An 18,859-nucleotide genomic window follows, 5' to 3' on the forward strand; every position below is an offset into this window, starting at 1 on the left:
CTATTGGGAAAGAGATAGTGTAGCGGTTAGTATATAATTCATTGACTTAGTTCCTTTATCTACTCACCTCCATAGGGCGCCGGGTACATGGGATAGCCGAGGCCTACGTGCGTATGGTGGTGGGTGTGCACATGACGCTGTGGCGGTGGACTACGCGAGTCAGCGGCACCTGCACCGCCTCCTCCCGCTGCGCCATTGCCCGCAGCGCCTCCCACTCCGCCAACGGCTCCATTTCCTGGTGGCCCATTTGGTGGCGGACCTCCGGGCATCGACTGCTTGTGGCCGTCCAAAGACGAACCGGGCGGAACACCGCCATGTCCTTTCGGGCCGGAGAGATCCGGCTTGCTGCCGGGCGCCGGGCCCATTCCTCCGGGTGGTGGCTGTAGGTTCAGCGGCACACCGCCCGCAGACCCAGGTGCCGAGCCGGGCTGCTGGTTGGGACCGCTGCCTGGGCCGAGGACACCGGAAACAGGTCCGGATCCGGGGCCACTGCTCGTGGGTCCGCCCTGTTGGGGCGGCCCAATGCTGGGACTGCTGACGCTCACCTTGACGGGGCCGCTGCCGCTGGTGGGCGACTTGAGGGCCCGTTCGCTGAGCTCATGGATCTTGTGGGTGGTATAGTACTGGCTAGCCGCGTGGTGCAAAGCATCAAGGGCTTTGGTACCAGTGTTGCGCGAGAGATCTTCGGGGGCATGGTAGCGCGGGATCGGCAGGTGATACGGAGCCGTATTGTACGGTCCCGCAGCTGACATCAACACGTTGCGGTACATGGGATGATTGGGATCAAAACCGAAGGGCGTTGGGGAAATGTACGAAGGGTGAAGGAAGTACTGAGACGTGGGTGGTGGTGGGGGACCCTGCGTTTCCATGGTCGGCTTCTGACCCTCCTGCTTCACCTTCAGTGGCTGATCGTCATCGCCACCCTTTTGTTTGGGCGAGTCCTTCGTCAGGTTGGTGGCCTTGTTATTGGCCGCCGCACTTGCCGCCTGCGACTGTTTCAGTTTTTGCTGTTGCTGTTGTTGCTGCTGCTGTTGTTGTTGCTGCTGCTGTTGATGTTGTTGCTGCTGCTGTTGCTGCTGTTGGTGTTGCTGTTGAAGGTGCTGATGATGTTGTTGAATCGCCTGCTGTTGCTGCTGGGCAATTTGCATTTGCTGTTGCTGCTGCTGTTGCTGTTGTTGCGCCGATCCCATGCCGGGTTCATCCTTGTGCATCATACCAGGATGTGGTGGGAGGCCACCACTAGCAGCGCTCTGGGCTGCCGCGGCAGCAGCGGCGGCTGCTTGATTTTGACGCCCCGTGAACATGTAGTACCTGATACGAAAATGTTCAAGATGTTCATATTTTTATATCAATTAACCTTCTATAACTACTTACCGTCTCAGCTCCTCGTCGCGCGCCTGCTGCACTGCCAGGCTCATTGAGTGGCGCTGGTAGATGGCGGGGTAGGCACCCAGTGCCTGCAGATCCTTGGGATGCAGGGCATGCGGTTGTTGTGGCTGTGGAGGTGGCGGCTGTTGTTGGGGTTGAGGAGCCGGCTGTTGCTGCGGTGGCGGATGTTGCTGACCAGGATTTGAGTTGGGTTCCTGTTTGATCTCCTGCTTGGTCATTGGCTCCTGCTTAATCAGCTTGTTGGCAATCATCTTAATGGAAATTTTGGCATTAGTGTCAAAAAATAAAGGAAGTAGCTTAAAGAAAGACTCACCTGCTGTTGTGGTGGCAAATGCTTGGGCTGGTCGTGCGGACTAGGGCTCTCCTTAAGGCGCTCCTCTTTGATACTGATACCCGACAGCTGTTGGGCTTGCGAACTAGGAGGCACACCTGGATGTCCGCCCAGTTTAGCGGCCTCCTCTGAAGCCACAATAGAAACAGACCCAAAGTTGGGATCCACGTTATATGGATACGCAGGTGGAATAAAACTGCAAGGAAGGTATAAGATTTATTAGTAACAATAGCATTAGATCATTATCAATTAACTTACTTGAACGGATAGAAATGGGGCATGCCCTTGCCCGGTCCGGGGCCACCTAGACCGGCTGCTCCCAACGCCGAGAGTCCACCTAGACCAGGTGGCAAGGTACCTGGCGGCGGTCCAGCCACTGCACTGAGGTTCACCGGCGGCGGCTGAGATCCCGGCTGCGAGGTAGGCGGTCCCACGACCTCCTTGCCATTGTTTTCGGGTCCTGACTGTTGACCCTGTTGCGAAGGCTGCTGACCTGGCTGCGGCTGTGGTTTGGTCATCAGATCCAACGGCGGATCTTTGTTCTTGCCACTGTAGTCCGCCAGGTGAGCGGCGACCGACTGTTGCCCAGGTGGACCCAGCAAATGACTCGGAGGCTGTGAGGTAGGCGGAGGAGCACCCGGTTGCATCTGCTGCTGTTGAGATTGTGTCAGAGCAGGTGGCAGCCCTGGTGGTTTTCCTGGCTCCGTCTGCACCATATATTGAGGCTGTTGTTGCTGCTGTTGCGGTGGAGGTGGTGCCTGCTGCTGAGCCGGATAGAATTGATACATTCCCGGCACATACATGTTGGGAGCCGGGGCTGGTGGAACACCAACGCCAACATCCGATGGCTTTTTGCCCATCAACTCTATGTGCTTTGCCGCCACTGCCTGTCCGACTGACTTGTCTAGCAGCTCCTGCTCGGCCACTGGCGTCGAGTCATCGGAGATATCACTGTAGGCCGGACTTTGTACATCCTCGCGTGAAACACGACCCTCAAAGTCACTGGGTCCGGGTGACTTGCGGTTCTTCTTTTGTTTGCTGCCAGCGGCACCCACGCCAAATCCAGGCGAGGTCTTTAGTCCTGCCTGTTGGGCATAGGCCGATGGTGTCTGTTGATCTTGGACATGACTCGGCGGCCTTGGAGGCGATTGTTGCGTCTGTGGATTGATTGGTGGTTGACCTGGCTGCTGCTGCAGGGGATTGCCGTCCGGAGGTCCAAAGCGTAGTACCCCCGCTTTCACTACAAAGAAAATAAAATAAAAGTTGGTTAAAATAAAGCCTTCTTCGAAATCGTGGCATATACTTACGTGCTCCTTGCTGCAACAAGGCCTGCTGCTGTTGATCTGACAACATGGCCGGCAGTCCACCCATTAGCTGTTGCTGGTGCTGTGACAAAGCTTGACCAGAGATTCCTGCAGTGATGCTGCCTCCGGCTACCGGTTGCTGCTGCTGCTGGTTGCTTGCCGCATTACCACCTGGGGCGAGCAACTGTTGCTGTTGCTGCTGCTGTGTGGGAGGCTGTTGCTGCTGTGTTGCGGCATTTGGACCTGCTGTCAATGGAAGAGTGCCCAACGGCATTACTGATGATGCAGATTGCTCGGCTCCAGGTGCTACCACAGCACAGATGGGAGTTTGAGCTGGCGGCGTGGCTGGTGGAGGTGCAGAAATCGGCGCTGGAGATGGCGCCTCTACCACAGAGGGGGTAATGATGGGGGCGGCAATAGATACCGATCCAGTAGCTAGTGTCGTGGGTGCAGCGCTGCCATTGGTTACGGTATTGTTGGAATTGGCGATGGGTGTGTTCGAGGGCACTGCCACAGTTCCTTGACCGGCTGATGGCGCTGTCGCTGTTGCTGCTGTTGATGTCTGAGATACCCCTTGTCCTGCTCCACTGGCAACTCCTGGCGAGGGTGGCGTGGCCGGTTCCTCGGGTGCTTGCATCGAGTCCTCATCCATAGAGCTTACACCACCGCCCGCTCCGTGAGCGTGAGACTGATGATAGCGCAGTCCATTGGCATGCTTGTACTTCTTGCTGCAGTCCTGCTCGGGACACTCGAGCAGCACCGGGGAGATCGCGCAGGGCGAAGCAGTCTTACATTTCTTGGTGCTGATCTGCACATTGAGGCCGGTGACCGGATTGAGCAGGCTTTGCGGCTGCGTGGCCAGGCCACCGCCGCTGGCCGAGATGGGTATGCCGCTGGCATTTACCATGTTAACTCCACCGATACCGCCGCCAGACGCTCCGTCTGCCGAATCGCCATTGAGCGGTGAAGGCGCTTCGTCCTTGGACTTGCGTTTCTCCGGACGCGGCGGCAAAAACGCTGTCGGGGAAGTACTGGGCGTAGCGCCGCCTCCATTACCCGACGAGCCACTGTTGCTGTTCGCCGCTGCATTACCGGATGCACTGCGCGTCGCACCGCGTCCCTTGGTGGCACCATTGCGAAGTTTTGAATGCACCTGGGCGTGTGAGAAGTAAATCTGCAAGTACGAGAAGGAAAATATGAATTAATTAATCATAATTAAACCCCAAAATTGAATAACTGTACTTAAGGTAATCGAATTTATTATGACTTACCGAACTTCTGGTCTCCGTGAAGTTGCTCAGGTCGGGCGTGAGACCTGCACTACGTCCGCGCTTGCCGCGTCCCTTTGGAGTTCGAGAATCTAATTCTTCAGTTGGTGAATCACAGAATCTGAAAAATACACAGAAAAATAAGTAAGCAATCAGCATTTTCAAAACTTGCACTTTTTGCAGTTCCCAAAGATATCAAATTTCTTTAAAGAAATCACTTAAGTGGGAATTTTGATAAATAATCCTTTCAATAAACAAATAAAATAATACAATATTGTTTACTTTAATAGTCGCAAATTCTTTAAGAGCTTTTTCTGTGAGTAATAACCACTAAGGTTCTGTATTTATCTGAGAATACTTTCCAAATTATATAAGTTTTAAATTGATCCACAAAAAATGGATAGAACAGATAATTGAAAATAAAAAAAATCAACTTGCAACATAATATTGAAAGGCATCTTTATTCATTTAACTAATCTAGTCTCTACAATAATTTTGGAAACCGTTTGAAAAGCATATCACTCAATACACAGCCACACCACACCAACTCACCTTGGAGGAGCCCAATCGTGTCGGGTACAGTCGAGCAGGGTGCCGACGTAAGTCTTGCCCCGCCACGTGACGTTTACCACAAGAACGCCGCCCTCGGTCTCGTGCCAAACGATACCCTCGAGGGTTACGGAGGTACCTGGTTCGCAAGGTCCCAGGCAATCCGGCTCGGTGATAGTGCCCACCGAAGTGCCAATGCAAATGTCCACCATCTCCTTGCCAGTGCCTGCTCCGCTAGCGCCAGCCTCATGCTTGGCTCTCTTGGCGGGTGGCGATTTGGTGTCGTCGTCGCCTGTTCCTGTGCTGCCCGCTGGTACCGAGATCGTGTGGTGCATGGTGGCTGAGATCATGCCGGGTGCCATTAGCTTGGCCTGGGCCGCCGCTGTTGTTTTGCTCTCCGCTCCGCCGTTGCCACCAGAAGTGTTATTCTGGCCCTGATTCGAGTTAGTGCCACTCCCGCTGTAACTGTTTGAAGCGGCAGCCGCTGCCAGTTGGGCGGCAATGTGCGAGGAGATTTTAATGCTGCCGGCTGAGTCCTTACCCGGCGGTCCCGGTGCATTGGCACCTCCACCCGATCCCCCAACACCGCCTGCATTACTGCTGGCGAGTTGGGAGGCGGAGGAGGAGGCTACTCCGGTCGCCGCGAGAAGTGAAGCAGCCGCAGGCACCACTGTCGATGGTGATCCAGCAGAAGGTGAGCCTGCTGATGGTGTGAACACCCCCGGTGGCACTGCCGACATGGAAGATGAACCACCAGTTTGGCCATTGCCACCACTCGAATTTGAGTTTCCGCCAGAGTTGGACATGTGTGCAGCACGACGAATGCAGGCATGGTGAGTGCATGGAGCTCCAACATCTCCGTTGCATGAACAAGGTGATCCGCCTGCTCCCGATCCGGAACCTTTCTCTGGGGTATCCTTTTCTCCAGCCGCAGATGCAGCTGCCGCTGACTTGTCCACGGACATGCGATTGGAATGTGCGTTCTTGTCCTTGGTCTTCTCTCGCCGATGACCAGAACTGCCGCGTTTAGTTCCCTGCGGCGTGGATTGACTGCTGCCGGAGGATCCCCCTCCGCTGGCATGACCGGCATTGTTCTGACTTCCTCCTCCAGATGAGGAGGAGCCACTTCCGGCATTGGCATTATTTAGGTGTTTCTTGCTGCTGCCTGATGAACTGCCGCTGCTGGAGGAGCTGCCGCTGCTTGCGCTGCTCGACGAATTGTTGCCTCCCAGGGAAGACGCGTTGGTGGAACTGGAACCGGAGCCGGAACTCCCATCCTCGTTGACCGAGTTATTAGATCCGGCGCCCAGGGCGCCGTTCTGCTGTTGATCGGTGGCCTTCACAATCTCGTGTTTGGCCTCCGAGCTTTTGGTGCCCGGCTTGGTGCGCTTGATCTTCATTTTGAGTCCTTTGTCGAGCGTCGCCTGGTGATCTATGGACATCTTTGCACTCGATTTACCACTTGAGGAGCTTGAGCTGCTACCGTTTCCGCTGTTGCCGCCTTGCGAACTCGGCGGCCCACCGGCACTTGTGTTGTTGTTGCTCCCGCTACCGCTTCCGCTGTTCCCTGTGCTGCTGCCTGAGCCGCTGCCTCCGCTTCCGCTGCTACTGTTGTTACTGTTGCTAGAGTTGTTGCCGCCGCTGCCGCTGCCCGTTTGCGAGGACATGCCGCCAGCGGAAAATTTGGAGCCTTGTTGTCCACTGCCCGCCGTTGAAGCTGCTGATGCTGCTCCAGCCGACGAGGACACTAAACTGCCACCTTTGGAGAACCCAGCAAATGTCGACGATGACAATGTACTGCCGGCTCCAGCTCCCGCTGTTCCGTTTGTGTTCCCGTTTCCACTCCCCGATCCACTCAGGGACTTGGAGCTATTGTTCAGTGGACTCGGACTGTTCAGTTGAGCCACCAAAGCGGACTTGTAGCCCTTGGAACTGCTGCCGCTTGAGTTAGAGTGATGGTGGTGATGGTGATGATGCTTCCCCGATGAAGAGGAGGATGTGGAGGACGAGGAAGAGGATGATCCCTTGGCCACCACGTTTGTACTGCCACCACTGGGCGTCGCTGATGATGATGAGGAGGAGGAATTAGCTCCGCCACTGGCCACCGGCTGACGTGTGAACTTAATTGTGGTTGGCGAGGTGGCCGACAAATTGCTGTGCAATGTAGTCTTGTGCGATTTATGCGACGATGATGATCCCGCCGATGCTGCTGCTGAGGATGAAGCGACGCTTTTGGAGGATGATGAAGAGGATGTGGAGGAGCTGTTTGCCTGCTTGGCATTTAGCGCGGTAGCTTGGTTGCCACCACCCGAAGAATGCGCCGACTTCTCGATATCCGCGTCCAAGTCGTCCAGCAGCTCTGGTATGCCGCCAATGTTCCACTCGTCCTCGTACTCAAAATTCGTGTCCTTAGACTCGCTCGAGTTGGAGCTGCTCGACGAGGATAGTGACGAAGACGAGTTGTTGCAAGCAGCGCCCTTGCCAGCTAGTTCTGCAAAGGGAACAAAAAGAAAGAGGAATTAGGTGAGAAATGCCGCGTCATTGCTTAGGGGTCAGTGGTGTATGTATGAAGGGGGCTTTAGTAGTAGTAAGAGTTGGGGTATTAGTAAGGTTCGTTTTAAACAATTATTGTGCTCAACTTTATAATTGTTTTTAGATTATTATTTTACTATTAGGTGTAGGTGTAAAAGAAACGAATCTTGATTTACTGGCCATCCCCCTTAAAATAATCCCAACTAAGCCACTGTTTATTACAAAGAAAAAGACAGCGAGAGATTTGCAGTTACTTACTTGTGTTTGTATGCTTCTTGATCGCACTGGAGTTGTTGTTGTTATTGTGGTTGCTCCTCTGATTATTCGCCGCAGTTGTTGTTGATGTTGTTGCCTTCGTTTTGTTATTGAAATTCAGCGCTTGGTTCGCCGTCGTTGTTGTTGCTGCTGCTGATGTTCCTGTTGTTGCCGTTGTAGCTGTAGCTGCTCCTGCCGCACTTAAATTAGCTAACAATTTATTATTCTTAATATTGCTTTCCGTTGCTACGTTGCTGCTATTCAGGGCCACCTGCAAATGTAGAAAAAACGAAAAAATTACAAATAAAATAAGATTGCCGCTGTATGCGTGTAAGTGCGTATGCGCTCGGGTGTGTGTGTGAGGGGTAGGGCAAGAAGAAAACTCAAAAAAAAAATTGTAGTTTCCTTTTAGCCGCTTTCGCTTCTTACCTTTGCCAACTTTTTTTCCATTCCATAACCATAATTAGCTTAAATGTGGATTAATGTTTTAATTTACAGAAAAAAACAAAAAAATAAAACGAAAACAATAAATAAATAAGCAACTTCGTTATTCCTCTCGATTATTTTGCGCGAGCCTTCTCCGCGGCGTCCTTTTTCGTTTGGCAGATGAGACTCAACGGAAAACCAACAAAAAAAAAAGAAGAGGAAGAAGAACACAAGCCGGAGAGCAACCACCGAAAACGGGAGAAGAGAGGGAGAGTGAGAGTGTGGCAGAGAGCGGAGAAGAGACGAAGGCAAACGAAAACAAAACACTTTCAGTGTTGGAAAACGTATGTCAATAACTAATAACTTTAATTGCCAGATCGTGTTCTTTCGATAATTTGTCTTAACTAATAAATCAGTATGCTACTGTCCCAATAAACAATTTACAAAAAACGATTCAAGAGTGTAGTTCGCTGGTCAGTTTACTATCGCACCTTTCGCTTATCGCACACTGCAAAAGTCTAGTAGGCACTTGAGAAAGCAGGCCAAAAAAAAAAACGCCACTCAAGTGGGCCAAAATGATGACAATAAAATAATTACGCTCTTATCGCCCACTAAATATGAAGAATGGAAATGAGGAGGGGGAGGGGGGAAAGGCGGATAAACAGTGTTGTCAACTATTAAACATCCTATATAAATTGTAAGCACTACCGACTGAAAAACTCTTTTATTACTGTCATTAAAACTTTAATCCCGTATGTTATTGTCTAGTCTAAAATATTGTATCTTTAATTTTTGAATGACGTCTTTGTATTTATTTTTATAAGTGTTTATATAGAATTAAAATTTATGGCATGAATTAGAACTTAGTACAAAAATTGTTGTTGGTGTTGTTGTTAGTAAAGTGAAGGAACAGTTGGCAACTCTTAACCGAATGTAGTGTAAATAGTTTTTAGAAACAGTATTTGATTTCATTTTCCCGAAAATGTACTCACCTTATTCGGGTGGTGGCTAGTGTTCGCCTCGTTACGTCTCATTGACTCCATGCAGACGCAAACGATCGGGCGGCCGCACTGCGCGGGCGGCCCAAAGTACTACCAGTAGTGCCTAGGAACGTGCAGCCGGCGAAGGAGTTGTTAAGAAGGCTTGGACAGATGCTGGCGCTGATGCGGATGATGACACTGGTGCTGCTACTGGTGGGTGGCAATGAACTGATGTAACGCTGCCTCTTATTCTGACCAATTGTCGACTTGTTAACCAGGCAACAACGCAGGGAGACACAGGGCCTCGGCCCTCGGGCCAAATGGTTCATTTTCAAAACTGCAAAATAAGAAAGAGAATAGAAAATGAATATTATTACCACGATTAGTATAGAATGCAATCTGGCAGATATACGGTTAAAGCTTTAATGAAAAGTAGTGGCCCCACTCGATCGAGTGCTTGGCGAGATTAGAGCCTTGTCGCTCTTTCAAGTGCTCAATTCAATTGCCATCTTATCAACGCCGATCGCCAATCAACGTGTTTGAGGTTAACTATAAAGGCATGGGTGACTGTGATTTACATGCATTGGACTGGAACTGGGATCATAATATATATACGTATATGTACATATATACCCCTTAACGACCTGGTAATTAAAGCACTTTTGCACAATTTACTGATACTGATAACGAATCTGTCGGCCTTTCTGGTATACGAGTAACACTTCTACTACTCTTACCTATCTCAAGTGCCACCGAATATGAAGTACATTTATATACATATATATATACTACTTACTATATGATTTAAACATGTGCGCTGGCACAGTAGCTGCTGTTACCTTTCTGATTTTTTGATTAGATAACGTCAGCGGCGTAGTCTCTGAGAATTCTACGAGAGTTCCTACACGTCTTTGCCACTCCAAAAACGTTGACGTCATCATTGTCAACTAACTACTTAGCACTGTGTGTGGTTTTTTCTATCTTTTTTTTATAACTTCAATGCAAATGAACATTAATACCAGAACAAATGTCAAGCACAGTTGTGGTTTATTAGGCTTAGCTTTATGTTTTTGTGAGCCAAATAAACTAATGGTGGCTATAACAGAAAAAAGTATACAATGCAGAGTATATAATTTTCTAGAAATTTAGATTAGGGCTCTAACTTGTGTCTATATTCCCATAAACCTCGTATTACTAATGGCCTATAAAGGGAAAATCATGTATTTTATGATACGATTTTTCCACTTTAGTCGACAGATAATATGCCCTGCTTTGTCAATTAATGTGATTGATTGGTTTGCATGAATCTCTGTTGGATTCATTCATTTATTTTTTTATATTCCGCTTGGTACGACTTTAAAGCAGCAACAACAATTAAATTTGCATGTGCTTAACATTTTATGATAATTAAGTGGCACAGACAGCAAAACACGCTTTTTGTGTGTGGGCCGACGTTGGTTTTTGCCAACTTGTGATTGTTCGTTCGTTTGTTTGTCTGTTTGTTTGTTTGTTTGTGTCACCCGAGTTATGTTCGCATTTTCATACTGAATACAGAAACTTAATTAATTGAGTTGTTGACTGTGCTCGGTTCGACAATAAAATGCTGCCCACACACACAATTCACAACACATTGCGTATTTTTTCGTTTTACTGGCCCGCATTTAATCTCATCTAAATGCGAGCTTTTAAGCCCAGACAAGAGCGCATTTCCCAGTTCCCATGGCAATCATCTTTTATTCGCCGCCACTGAGCCCCTTCACTTGGACACCATTTAATCCGCTATTACGCACTCCACACACACACACACACAGACTCTTTCGGCCATGTGGGTGGCAATGGAAGTGTTTGTGTGTGGCATGTGGCATTAACGTGCCAACAAGGGGTTAAACCTCGAAAAAAAAAAATAAAAGAGAAAAAAGGAAGGAAACTAAAAACACCCATCCATTGCGATGCTTTTCACAGACGCCGCCAACAAACACGAAGATTGAAACACACCATAATTTAGACAAATCAATAAATTACTAATAGCCCCTTGCTACTTCGCTCCTTTATGCGATCTCAACGATCGACATTCCACCGAATTCGACCGAGGTCCCACAACTTTTGCAAAAGGCACACGGCGGGGCAGGGCACAAGGAAATGGGTAAAAAAAAATGTATAAAAGGTAAGCAGCAGCAGTTTGGCCAGGTAGAAGAAACTGGCAGGCACAAAGACAGCGCCGGTCATCGTTCAAGTCGTGTTTTAAATTGGGTTTGTGGCCAAGCTCCGATACCATAATATGTCCCTCCCTCTTCCCTACCTCTTTTACGATGCACAGGAATGAACAAGTTGGTGGAATGGCACAGGGAGAGAGAGAGGGGAACTGACAGTGTCTTCTTGTTATGGCCAAAGTCCCTGTCCGCACGTACTAAACATCAGGCAGTACCCAAAGCCCAACCCAAGCCAAAAAAAGCAACCAGAAAATAGCAGACAGTGGTGATTCTATAACTTGACTATGAGTAAAAGCTAGATTAATATGGAAAGTTATAAAAGGGGAAATTGAAATAGTTTAAATGTTTAAAAGAAAACAAAATGATATAGAAAGCTTTGCCTATCATCCTACTTGCAGAATAGTAAAGTTTGAATAACTTAGTTACTAGCTAACAGGTAGTTAAAAATCAAAACTAGCTAAAGCACAGCTTGTCAACGCTGGCAGACTGAAAATCAGCGGGAGAACATGAAATCGCCAAGATGATGAAGAAGCCGAGGAAACCAACGAAGAACAAGGGGCTGTAGAGCTCAAGATTTACGGCAACATCATCGGAAACATCGGCCGCCGTTCAGAGATCGTTCGAAATCGCTTGGCCGTCGTCGTCGTCATCATCTTGGGTTTTTTTTTCCATCATTTTTTTTTTTGTATTTTTTTTTTTTTTTTGTTTCACAAGATGGTTGTTGTACAAGATTGATCCTCTGCGGTTGCTAAATGAACGCCTTCGGGGAGTTGCCAGTGCGCTTTTATTAGCGTTTTTGATCCAGAATGGATCGTAACCACAGCAGCCAAACAAGCAGAGAATCGAAAAGAGAACGAACGAACGGGCGGGCATCAGACACACACGCAGATACAGTTGTGGTCAAGACAATAGTGCCTTTAAGTTTAAATTATATTTTAATTCACTAATTGTTTTTAAAAATATATATACACAGCAATATGAGAATAAAAGCAGAAGAGTAAGTAAAAATTAAAACTTTTATACGATCAAAAAAGTTTATATAAAAGTCTTGAAATTAATCCCTTGACACTTTTGGCCTTTCAAATTTCCTCATTAGTTTATGATCCTAAAATGATGACCTCCATTGTCCAAGCAAAATATACAAAAAGTAAAACACAGACAGAAATTGCGTTTCGCTAATAATTCTTGGGTCTTGTTTCTTTTTTGATTCGGCTCGAATCGCGATAATTTGATTTTCCCCAAGCGCAGAGCAACTCATGCGATTGCGTTGGCGGCGGCTGTTTAGGCTCAACGCGCTCGCGGCGGCGGCTCGGCGTTCAATTAAATTAAGTGCAGCGGGTTCCCTTTTCGTTTCGTTGTTTTTTTTTTTTTTTTTTATTATTTTTCTCTTGTGGCATGCCACACCACCGCAGAACGAGATATATATTCTCAAGTGCTGGCCAACTCAAGTGGCGAACATGCCACTTAGGCAACGTTCTGAAAACGAGCCACGGCTGGGATGGGAAATACTCGAAAGGGGCAAGAGGAAAGTAAGGGAAGAAGATCTCGATCCCAGGGTAGTGTAGTAGACACATTCAATTGTTTTTTCAATTTATATGTATGTATATATTGATCACTCGAGAGAAAGAAATGTGTATGTGTCAGTGTGTTTGTTTGCGCCCCTTTTCCGTTCATTGATAGGCCATTGGAATTTATGACTTCATTCCCCTCCTCAGAAGATCTTTTGTTCGTGTCACCAGCAAATTGCTGTCCTCAATTACGAGGGTTTCTCCTTTGTGGATCTGGGATCTAATGAGTTTAACACTGGAAGATGTAGGGAGTCTCCGATTCGGGTTGCTTAATACTTTATCAATTGTTGTCGAGGGATCCGGGCGATATAGCTGATTTGATGGGTTATGATATTTCGCAAGGGAGAATGTTTTTGTCTTGCTTTTTTATGTTAACTTTACTTAAAAATCTAATAAAAACATGGCTTTAGGTTTAGTTGCCAACTTAAAATTCTAAAAATATTTAAAACTAGCAAGGACATTAGGTCATTGATCAGATGTAATGAAATCAAAATTCCACGTTGTATTTAACAGAAATAACAAACTATATATAACTATGACAAAAATGTGGCGTGTTGATTGCTTTCCCTAACTAGCTGTTTTATAATCTGATAAATAAAGAACAAGCCGAAAACATTTAACGACTTTTATGGCCTGAAACTATAACTATATAAGCCACAAAAGGCTTCTCCAAACTAGTTACATTTTGGCCAAGATGCTACCACGTTCTCTGCTGCCACTTGTTGGAGGACTATGGCTAATAGTTTTGACAGTAGATCAATGTAGTGGCAAGGTATTATAATTATCTTCTAACTAGAAGAATTGGCTTAACAGAATTGCTTGCAATTATAGCGAAAATGGGAATACGAGCCGCTGTCTATTGAGACCTACACTACGGATGAAAGCAAGCTGAAAATTGAGGCTAAAATTGATAGAATTGGTCGTGGGGAATATGGCATTTCGGCCAATATTGAATTTAAGTACGAAGCCGATGATAATACCATGGTGAGTATGGGTTTACTTTTTTAGTTCATTTTTATAAACAAATTTAATAACTGTAACTTATACAAAACTAATCCTAAGAAAACTTCAAAAATTGCGCACAAAAACAGATAGGTTGGGAGAAATCCTGGCTAACATCCTTACAGATTATTGATTATGATTATTAAAAAAATCATTAAAATTCGTATTTAATCTGAATAATTTTCAGGTTGAAGCTTCCGCCTATCGAAGCAGTTCTGGTGAGGAGAACGATTACAAGGTTATTCCTTTGAGCATCCCAAAACAACACTATATCGACTTCATGAACAGTCACTACAAGGATGTGGTAATACCCAACCTGGGCGGTTGCTCCAATCTCGTGACGTTTGATGATAAATTTGAGCCACCATGGCCACAGAAGACATACGTATTGGACAAGTGTGTGGCCGATAGTGACGGCTTTCCGGACATAGTTCCCGAGGGCTACTACAAGGTCAACTTTACCATGATGGGTCCCGTGGATTGGGGATTCATTCTTATCGTCAAGATCTCTACCAAACTTATGTGAACTTCCTACTATATATTTTTCTATTATCAAATGTAATATCAGTATGTAGCATATGTAGGAAGTTTAAAAAAAAAAAAAGGTTTAATTCCAATAAAATCAGCTTCAAAGACATTATAAATCTACATTATTTATCAATTATCAACAAGGGCTTGTTGGTTTTACAGAAACGAATGTTTAACATCGTTTCAAATTGCTGATTGATTTGAAAATATTTTAATTACTTAGTGAATAACTTTCAAACATGATAAATCCGTGAGATAAAGCTATTCAGATTATATGATTTGACTATATAAAACAACTTGTAATTCATAAAATGTATCAATTGCAATTGCAAGCGACATGGCAAGCTCAGGTCTTCTTTTAACCTCAACTAAAATCGGGATTTTAATGCTATATATCCATTTGGCAAAGGCAGCAGTAAGATTGGTCATATATATATAATAATATACTATATAATATTATATTCTCCTTTAGCGAAAATGGGACTATGAACCTATATCCTTTGTGGGCTTTTCTTCTGATGAGAGCCAGCTAAAGTTTGAAACGAAAGTCGATCGAATGGGGCGATCTGAATGGGGAATATCGGGAAACTTGGAATGGAAATATGATGCCAGCGAAGAAACCATGGTAGATCATCTATTAAAGATTTTATATACCCCATATTCTATATCTTTCCCAGGTAGAAGCCGTTGCCTATCGCAGTACAAACGGTGAGGAGAGTGACTACAAACTGTTACCCTGGACCATCCCTAAACAGCCCTTCTATGATTACCTTAATACCTATTACAAAGATGTGATTGTTAAAAACCTCGGCGGCTGCTCAAATCTGCCACAATTTGAGGGAAAATTTCAGCCTCCTTGGCCAAAGGACACCTACAAGCTTGACAAGTGTCAGATTGATGGTGATGGATTACCGGAATACGCTCCTCCAGGATTCTACAAGATTGTATTCACCACTTTTGGCAAGGGACAGCCATCGTGGGGTGTCACGGCCATCTTTAAGCTGACAAATAAAATGTTCTAGGCATTGCAATATTTTTATATATTTAATAACATTTTTGAAATGGTATTAGTAAAAAGCTTAAATAAAATATTTAAAGTCAGAATTTTAACAAGAAATTATTCGTAGTTCCTTAAGCTATTACTGGAAATAAATTATATATTATATAATATATATTGATCACTCGTTACAAGACTTTTCTCTTTGTGGATCTCGGATCTAATGAGTTTGACAGTGGAAAAAATGCAGATGTTGCAGCTTCTGATTCGGGAATGAATGGGCAATCGTTTAAATTTGTTGAGTTTTTTGGTTGGATTTGGTTCATATCTATTAATCTATTAATTACTTAATGAATAGCATACAGACATGTCATATACGTCAGATACGGTTACTCTGATGATGTAATAAAGGGTATATAAAAGACTGGAATTTAATAAAATGTATCAGTTACATATTAAAAGACATGGGAACCTCTGGTCTCCTCTTTTTCCCAATTAATATCGGGATTCTGCTTTTATTTATACATTTGGCCAAGGCAGCAGTAAGATTGATATATATACATATTATATATAGTAATATTTATAAACCCTTCAGCGAACATGGGACTACGAACCTATATCCTTTGTGGGATATTCTTCTGATGAGAGCAGGATGACGTTTGATGCGAAAATCGATCGAGCGGGTCGATCCAATTATGGATTCTCTGCTATTTTGGAGTGGAAATATGAAGTGAATGAGGAAACGACGGTAGATCATCATTTTAATATATAAAATACTCTTTCTATATATATATATATATATATACATTTTCCAGGTGGAAGCCCTTGGCTATCGCAGTCCTAACGGCGATGAGAGTGACTACAAACTGCTACCCTGGGCCATCCCTAAGCAGTCCTTCTCTGATTACGCCAGTACTTCCTACAAGGAAGTGATTCTTAAAACCCTGGGCGATTGTACCAATTTTCCGCGTTTTAAGGGAAAATTTCAATTTCCCTGGCCACAGAACACATATAAGCTTGACAAATGTAAACTCGAAGCCGATGGACTACCGGAATTCGCTCCTTCAGGATTCTACAAGATGGTATTAACTGTTACTGGAAAGGATCAACCAACGTGGGGTTGCACGTTCATCGCTAGGATTACAAGTAAAACGTTATTCTAGGTTTTATTCTAATCCAATAACTTTTCTAAAAATTCTAAATAATATATTAAAAGTCATGATTTTAATAAGAAATTACTCGTATTTCTCTAAGCTGTTACTTGGGTAAATCAAGAAGTTTCATTATTTTATAGATCGATAAATAAAATATTACAAATTTAAAGTTACGGGCATTATTTTTACGCAATATTCTCATGACCTTCAGATAATGGTCACATTATTATGAAACAATGTAAATGTAAATCATCAAAATTATATAACTTGATTACAATGTCGTGCTGCTTTGCACTTTATCTATCAGTTTTTGTTAGCTATATAAGCCAAATGCGATTCTTTTTACAATATCCAGTTTAATTTTGGCCACATGATTTCCCGGTGCTCAACCCTTTCGGTTTTGTTGGGTGTTCTAATGATCTATGACTGTGGAGCAGGAGTGAGTATCTCTACTTATATTCCTAAACTACTTTAATAAAAATATCTTTTAGCTTTTCAAACGCAAATGGGATTATGAACCCATTTCGATCAAAACATATACTTCCGATGCAAGCCGTTTCTACAGTGACCTCAGAATCGATCGAGTGGGACGCGGAGAGTTCGAATGGTCAGGCGATACCCTGTGGAACTACGATACGAGTGAGGAAACCATGGTGCGCCTTTATGATAGTTTAAAGTTCTATGTAAAAAACCAATATATTCAGGTAGAGGCCGCTTCCTATCGAAGTTCTACCGGGGAAGAAAGCAACTATAAGCTTCTCCCTTTATCAATTCCCAGGCAAACCCTTTATGACTATATTAATACATACTACAAGTATGCGATTGTAAAGAACTTCGGATCTTGCTCTAATATTCCGCAATTCAAGGGTAAATTTGAGTCACCAGTTCCAAGGAATACCTATAGCGGTCGCAATTGCGCTATCGATGGCGAAGGATTGCCGGAAGTATTGCCTTCGGGATTCTACAAAATTATATTCAATTGCTCTGGACCGAATCAGCCCATTTGGAGCTTTGTTGCTGTTATTAAAGTAACACCAAAAATGTTTTAATTGATTGAAATAAAAATGCAAATCAGGAAAATATATTTGGTTTATACTTGATTAAAACTCGCATTATAGGGAAGGATAAGGAAGGATACAACATTTTCTATAAATTAAAGACATTTTCCTGGCTTATACGCAACCACTTCTTTCCCTATATTCCGATGACCTTCAAATGACCATTACTTTGACATGTTTTAAATGTAAATCAAAATTATACAACCTGATAGCTGCACGACATAGCTTTGCACTTAATCTATCAATTTCTGGTAGCTATATAAACCAAATGCGACTCATTCTAAATCTACAGTTTAATTTTGGACAAATGATTTCCCAGTGCTCAACCCTTTCGGTTTTGTTGGGTGTTATTTTGATCTATGGCTGTGGAGCAGGAGTAAGTTCCTCTACTTATATCCCTTCACTACTTTAATAAAAATATTATTTAGCTTTTTAAACGCAAATGGGATTATGAACCTATTTCTATAAAGATATATACTTCCGATCAAAGTCGTTTCAACTGTGACAGCAGAATCGTTCGAGTGGGACGCGGAGTATTCGAATGGTCAGGCGAGGCCCTGTGGAATTACGATACGAGTGAGGAAACCATGGTGAGTCTATATAATAACCTAAATTTCTTTATGAAAATATTTAATCTTCAGGTTGAGGCCTCTGCCTATCGAAGCCCTACCGGGGAAGAGAGCGGCTACAAGCTTCTCCCTTTCTCAATTCCAAGGCAAACCCTATACGATTATCTTAATACATACTACAAGTATGCGATTGTAAAAAACTTCGGATCTTGCTCCAATATTCCGCAATTCAAGGGTAAATTTGAGCCACCAATCCCAAGAAAAACTTATATCGGTCGCAATTGCGCTATCGATGGCGAAGGATTGCCGGAAGTATTGCCTTCGGGATTCTACAAAGTTATATTCAATTGCTCTGGACCGGATCAGCCCACTTGGAGCTTTGTGGCAATTCTTAAAATTACACCAAACATGTTTTGAATGTTTTAAATGTATAAAATGTAACTCAATGTTGTGGTCAAAACCGTAATATGTATGTATGTATGTTAAATATGTTCTAAATACCTAATAATATGCCTTACAACAGTGGTGCTCAAAATCGTCTTCCGGCATAGCATTTACTAACACAAACACAAGAAAATGTGCACATATTTAGTGACGTTTTTGTGTTGGTTTTCAACTGTGCACTGAGAGAAAGTAAAACACTTTTTTTCGCTAACCAATTCCTCACTCATTCTATTGACGCACCAAAGGGGCCACTGCGAAATAAACTCCAAAATGTAAACAGAAGTTATAAGAAAGA

At 44.6% G+C, this 18,859-nt stretch overlaps 4 protein-coding genes across 10 annotated transcripts in view; 3 read left to right on the forward strand and 1 right to left on the reverse strand.

The window, feature by feature from the left end:
* Positions 1–18,859, reverse strand: part of LOC108112376 (uncharacterized transmembrane protein DDB_G0289901) — a 92,360-nt gene that overhangs the window by 457 nt on the left and 73,044 nt on the right. The window contains exons 2-10 of one of the 3 annotated variants that reach the window (XM_017222206.2): positions 9,047–9,371; positions 7,632–7,899; positions 4,845–7,332; positions 4,296–4,413; positions 3,028–4,198; positions 1,979–2,960; positions 1,703–1,916; positions 1,375–1,640; positions 68–1,311 (exon numbers count right to left, since the gene is read on the reverse strand). In XM_017222206.2, coding sequence (XP_017077695.1) covers positions 68–1,311; positions 1,375–1,640; positions 1,703–1,916; positions 1,979–2,960; positions 3,028–4,198; positions 4,296–4,413; positions 4,845–7,332; positions 7,632–7,899; positions 9,047–9,097 — 6,802 coding nt within the window. In that variant the 5' untranslated portion in view covers positions 9,098–9,371. Of the gene's footprint in view, positions 1–67; positions 1,312–1,374; positions 1,641–1,702; positions 1,917–1,978; positions 2,961–3,027; positions 4,199–4,295; positions 4,414–4,840; positions 7,333–7,631; positions 7,900–8,057; positions 8,248–9,046; positions 9,372–18,859 lie in introns of those variants that run through there. The other 2 variants (XM_017222207.2, XM_017222208.1) reach the window with 2 other exon arrangements.
* Positions 8,441–14,458, forward strand: LOC108112378. Of its 2 annotated transcripts, XM_017222214.2 has the most exons (4): positions 8,441–8,751; positions 13,476–13,584; positions 13,644–13,796; positions 14,002–14,458. In XM_017222214.2, exons 1-4 carry the CDS (start codon positions 8,672–8,674, stop codon positions 14,338–14,340), a joined length of 681 nt encoding a protein of 226 aa, XP_017077703.1. In that variant the 5' UTR covers positions 8,441–8,671; the 3' UTR covers positions 14,341–14,458. The 2 variants fall into 2 exon arrangements, with proteins under 2 accessions (XP_017077703.1, XP_017077704.1); XM_017222215.2 differs by lacking the exon at positions 8,441–8,751 and having other exon boundaries at positions 12,522–13,584.
* Positions 14,541–15,402, forward strand: LOC108112383. Its single transcript, XM_017222224.1, has 3 exons — positions 14,541–14,757; positions 14,815–14,967; positions 15,020–15,402. Exons 1-3 carry the CDS (start codon positions 14,680–14,682, stop codon positions 15,362–15,364), a joined length of 576 nt encoding a protein of 191 aa, XP_017077713.1. The 5' UTR covers positions 14,541–14,679; the 3' UTR covers positions 15,365–15,402.
* Positions 15,803–18,822, forward strand: LOC108112377. 4 transcript variants are annotated; one of them, XM_017222212.1, is made up of 4 exons: positions 15,803–15,881; positions 15,935–16,087; positions 16,155–16,932; positions 16,985–17,575. In XM_017222212.1, the coding sequence occupies exons 1-3, from the start codon at positions 15,804–15,806 to the stop codon at positions 16,500–16,502; spliced, it is 579 nt and encodes a 192-aa protein (XP_017077701.1). In that variant the 5' UTR covers position 15,803; the 3' UTR covers positions 16,503–16,932; positions 16,985–17,575. The 4 variants fall into 4 exon arrangements, with proteins under 4 accessions (XP_017077701.1, XP_017077699.1, XP_017077700.1 ...); XM_017222210.2 differs by lacking the exons at positions 15,803–15,881; positions 15,935–16,087 and adding exons at positions 17,980–18,141; positions 18,193–18,822 and having other exon boundaries at positions 16,517–16,932; positions 16,985–17,927; XM_017222211.2 differs by lacking the exons at positions 15,803–15,881; positions 15,935–16,087 and adding exons at positions 17,980–18,141; positions 18,193–18,822 and having other exon boundaries at positions 16,517–17,927.

The sequence above is a fragment of the Drosophila eugracilis genome, unplaced genomic scaffold (assembly GCF_018153835.1).
Source record: "Drosophila eugracilis isolate 14026-0451.02 unplaced genomic scaffold, ASM1815383v1 contig_90, whole genome shotgun sequence".
Classification (NCBI taxonomy): Eukaryota; Metazoa; Arthropoda; class Insecta; order Diptera; family Drosophilidae; genus Drosophila; species Drosophila eugracilis.

Bases quoted from the DNA above. Each gene is read 5' to 3' on its own strand.
- LOC108112383 (XM_017222224.1), top strand. From the start codon at position 14,680: ATGGCAAGCTCAGGTCTTCTTTTAACCTCAACTAAAATCGGGATTTTA. The intron at 14,758-14,814 runs GTAAGATTGGTC...ATTCTCCTTTAG, and splicing joins TCCATTTGGCAAAGGCAGCA to CGAAAATGGGACTATGAACC. The intron at 14,968-15,019 runs GTAGATCATCTA...TATCTTTCCCAG, and splicing joins ATGCCAGCGAAGAAACCATG to GTAGAAGCCGTTGCCTATCG.
- LOC108112377 (XM_017222211.2), top strand. From the start codon at position 17,709: ATGACCATTACTTTGACATGTTTTAAATGTAAATCAAAATTATACAAC. The intron at 17,928-17,979 runs GTAAGTTCCTCT...AATATTATTTAG, and splicing joins TCTATGGCTGTGGAGCAGGA to CTTTTTAAACGCAAATGGGA. The intron at 18,142-18,192 runs GTGAGTCTATAT...TTTAATCTTCAG, and splicing joins ATACGAGTGAGGAAACCATG to GTTGAGGCCTCTGCCTATCG.
- LOC108112378 (XM_017222214.2), top strand. From the start codon at position 8,672: ATGAAGAATGGAAATGAGGAGGGGGAGGGGGGAAAGGCGGATAAACAG. The intron at 8,752-13,475 runs GTAAGCACTACC...AAGCCACAAAAG, and splicing joins TTAAACATCCTATATAAATT to GCTTCTCCAAACTAGTTACA. The intron at 13,797-14,001 runs GTGAGTATGGGT...AATAATTTTCAG, and splicing joins AAGCCGATGATAATACCATG to GTTGAAGCTTCCGCCTATCG.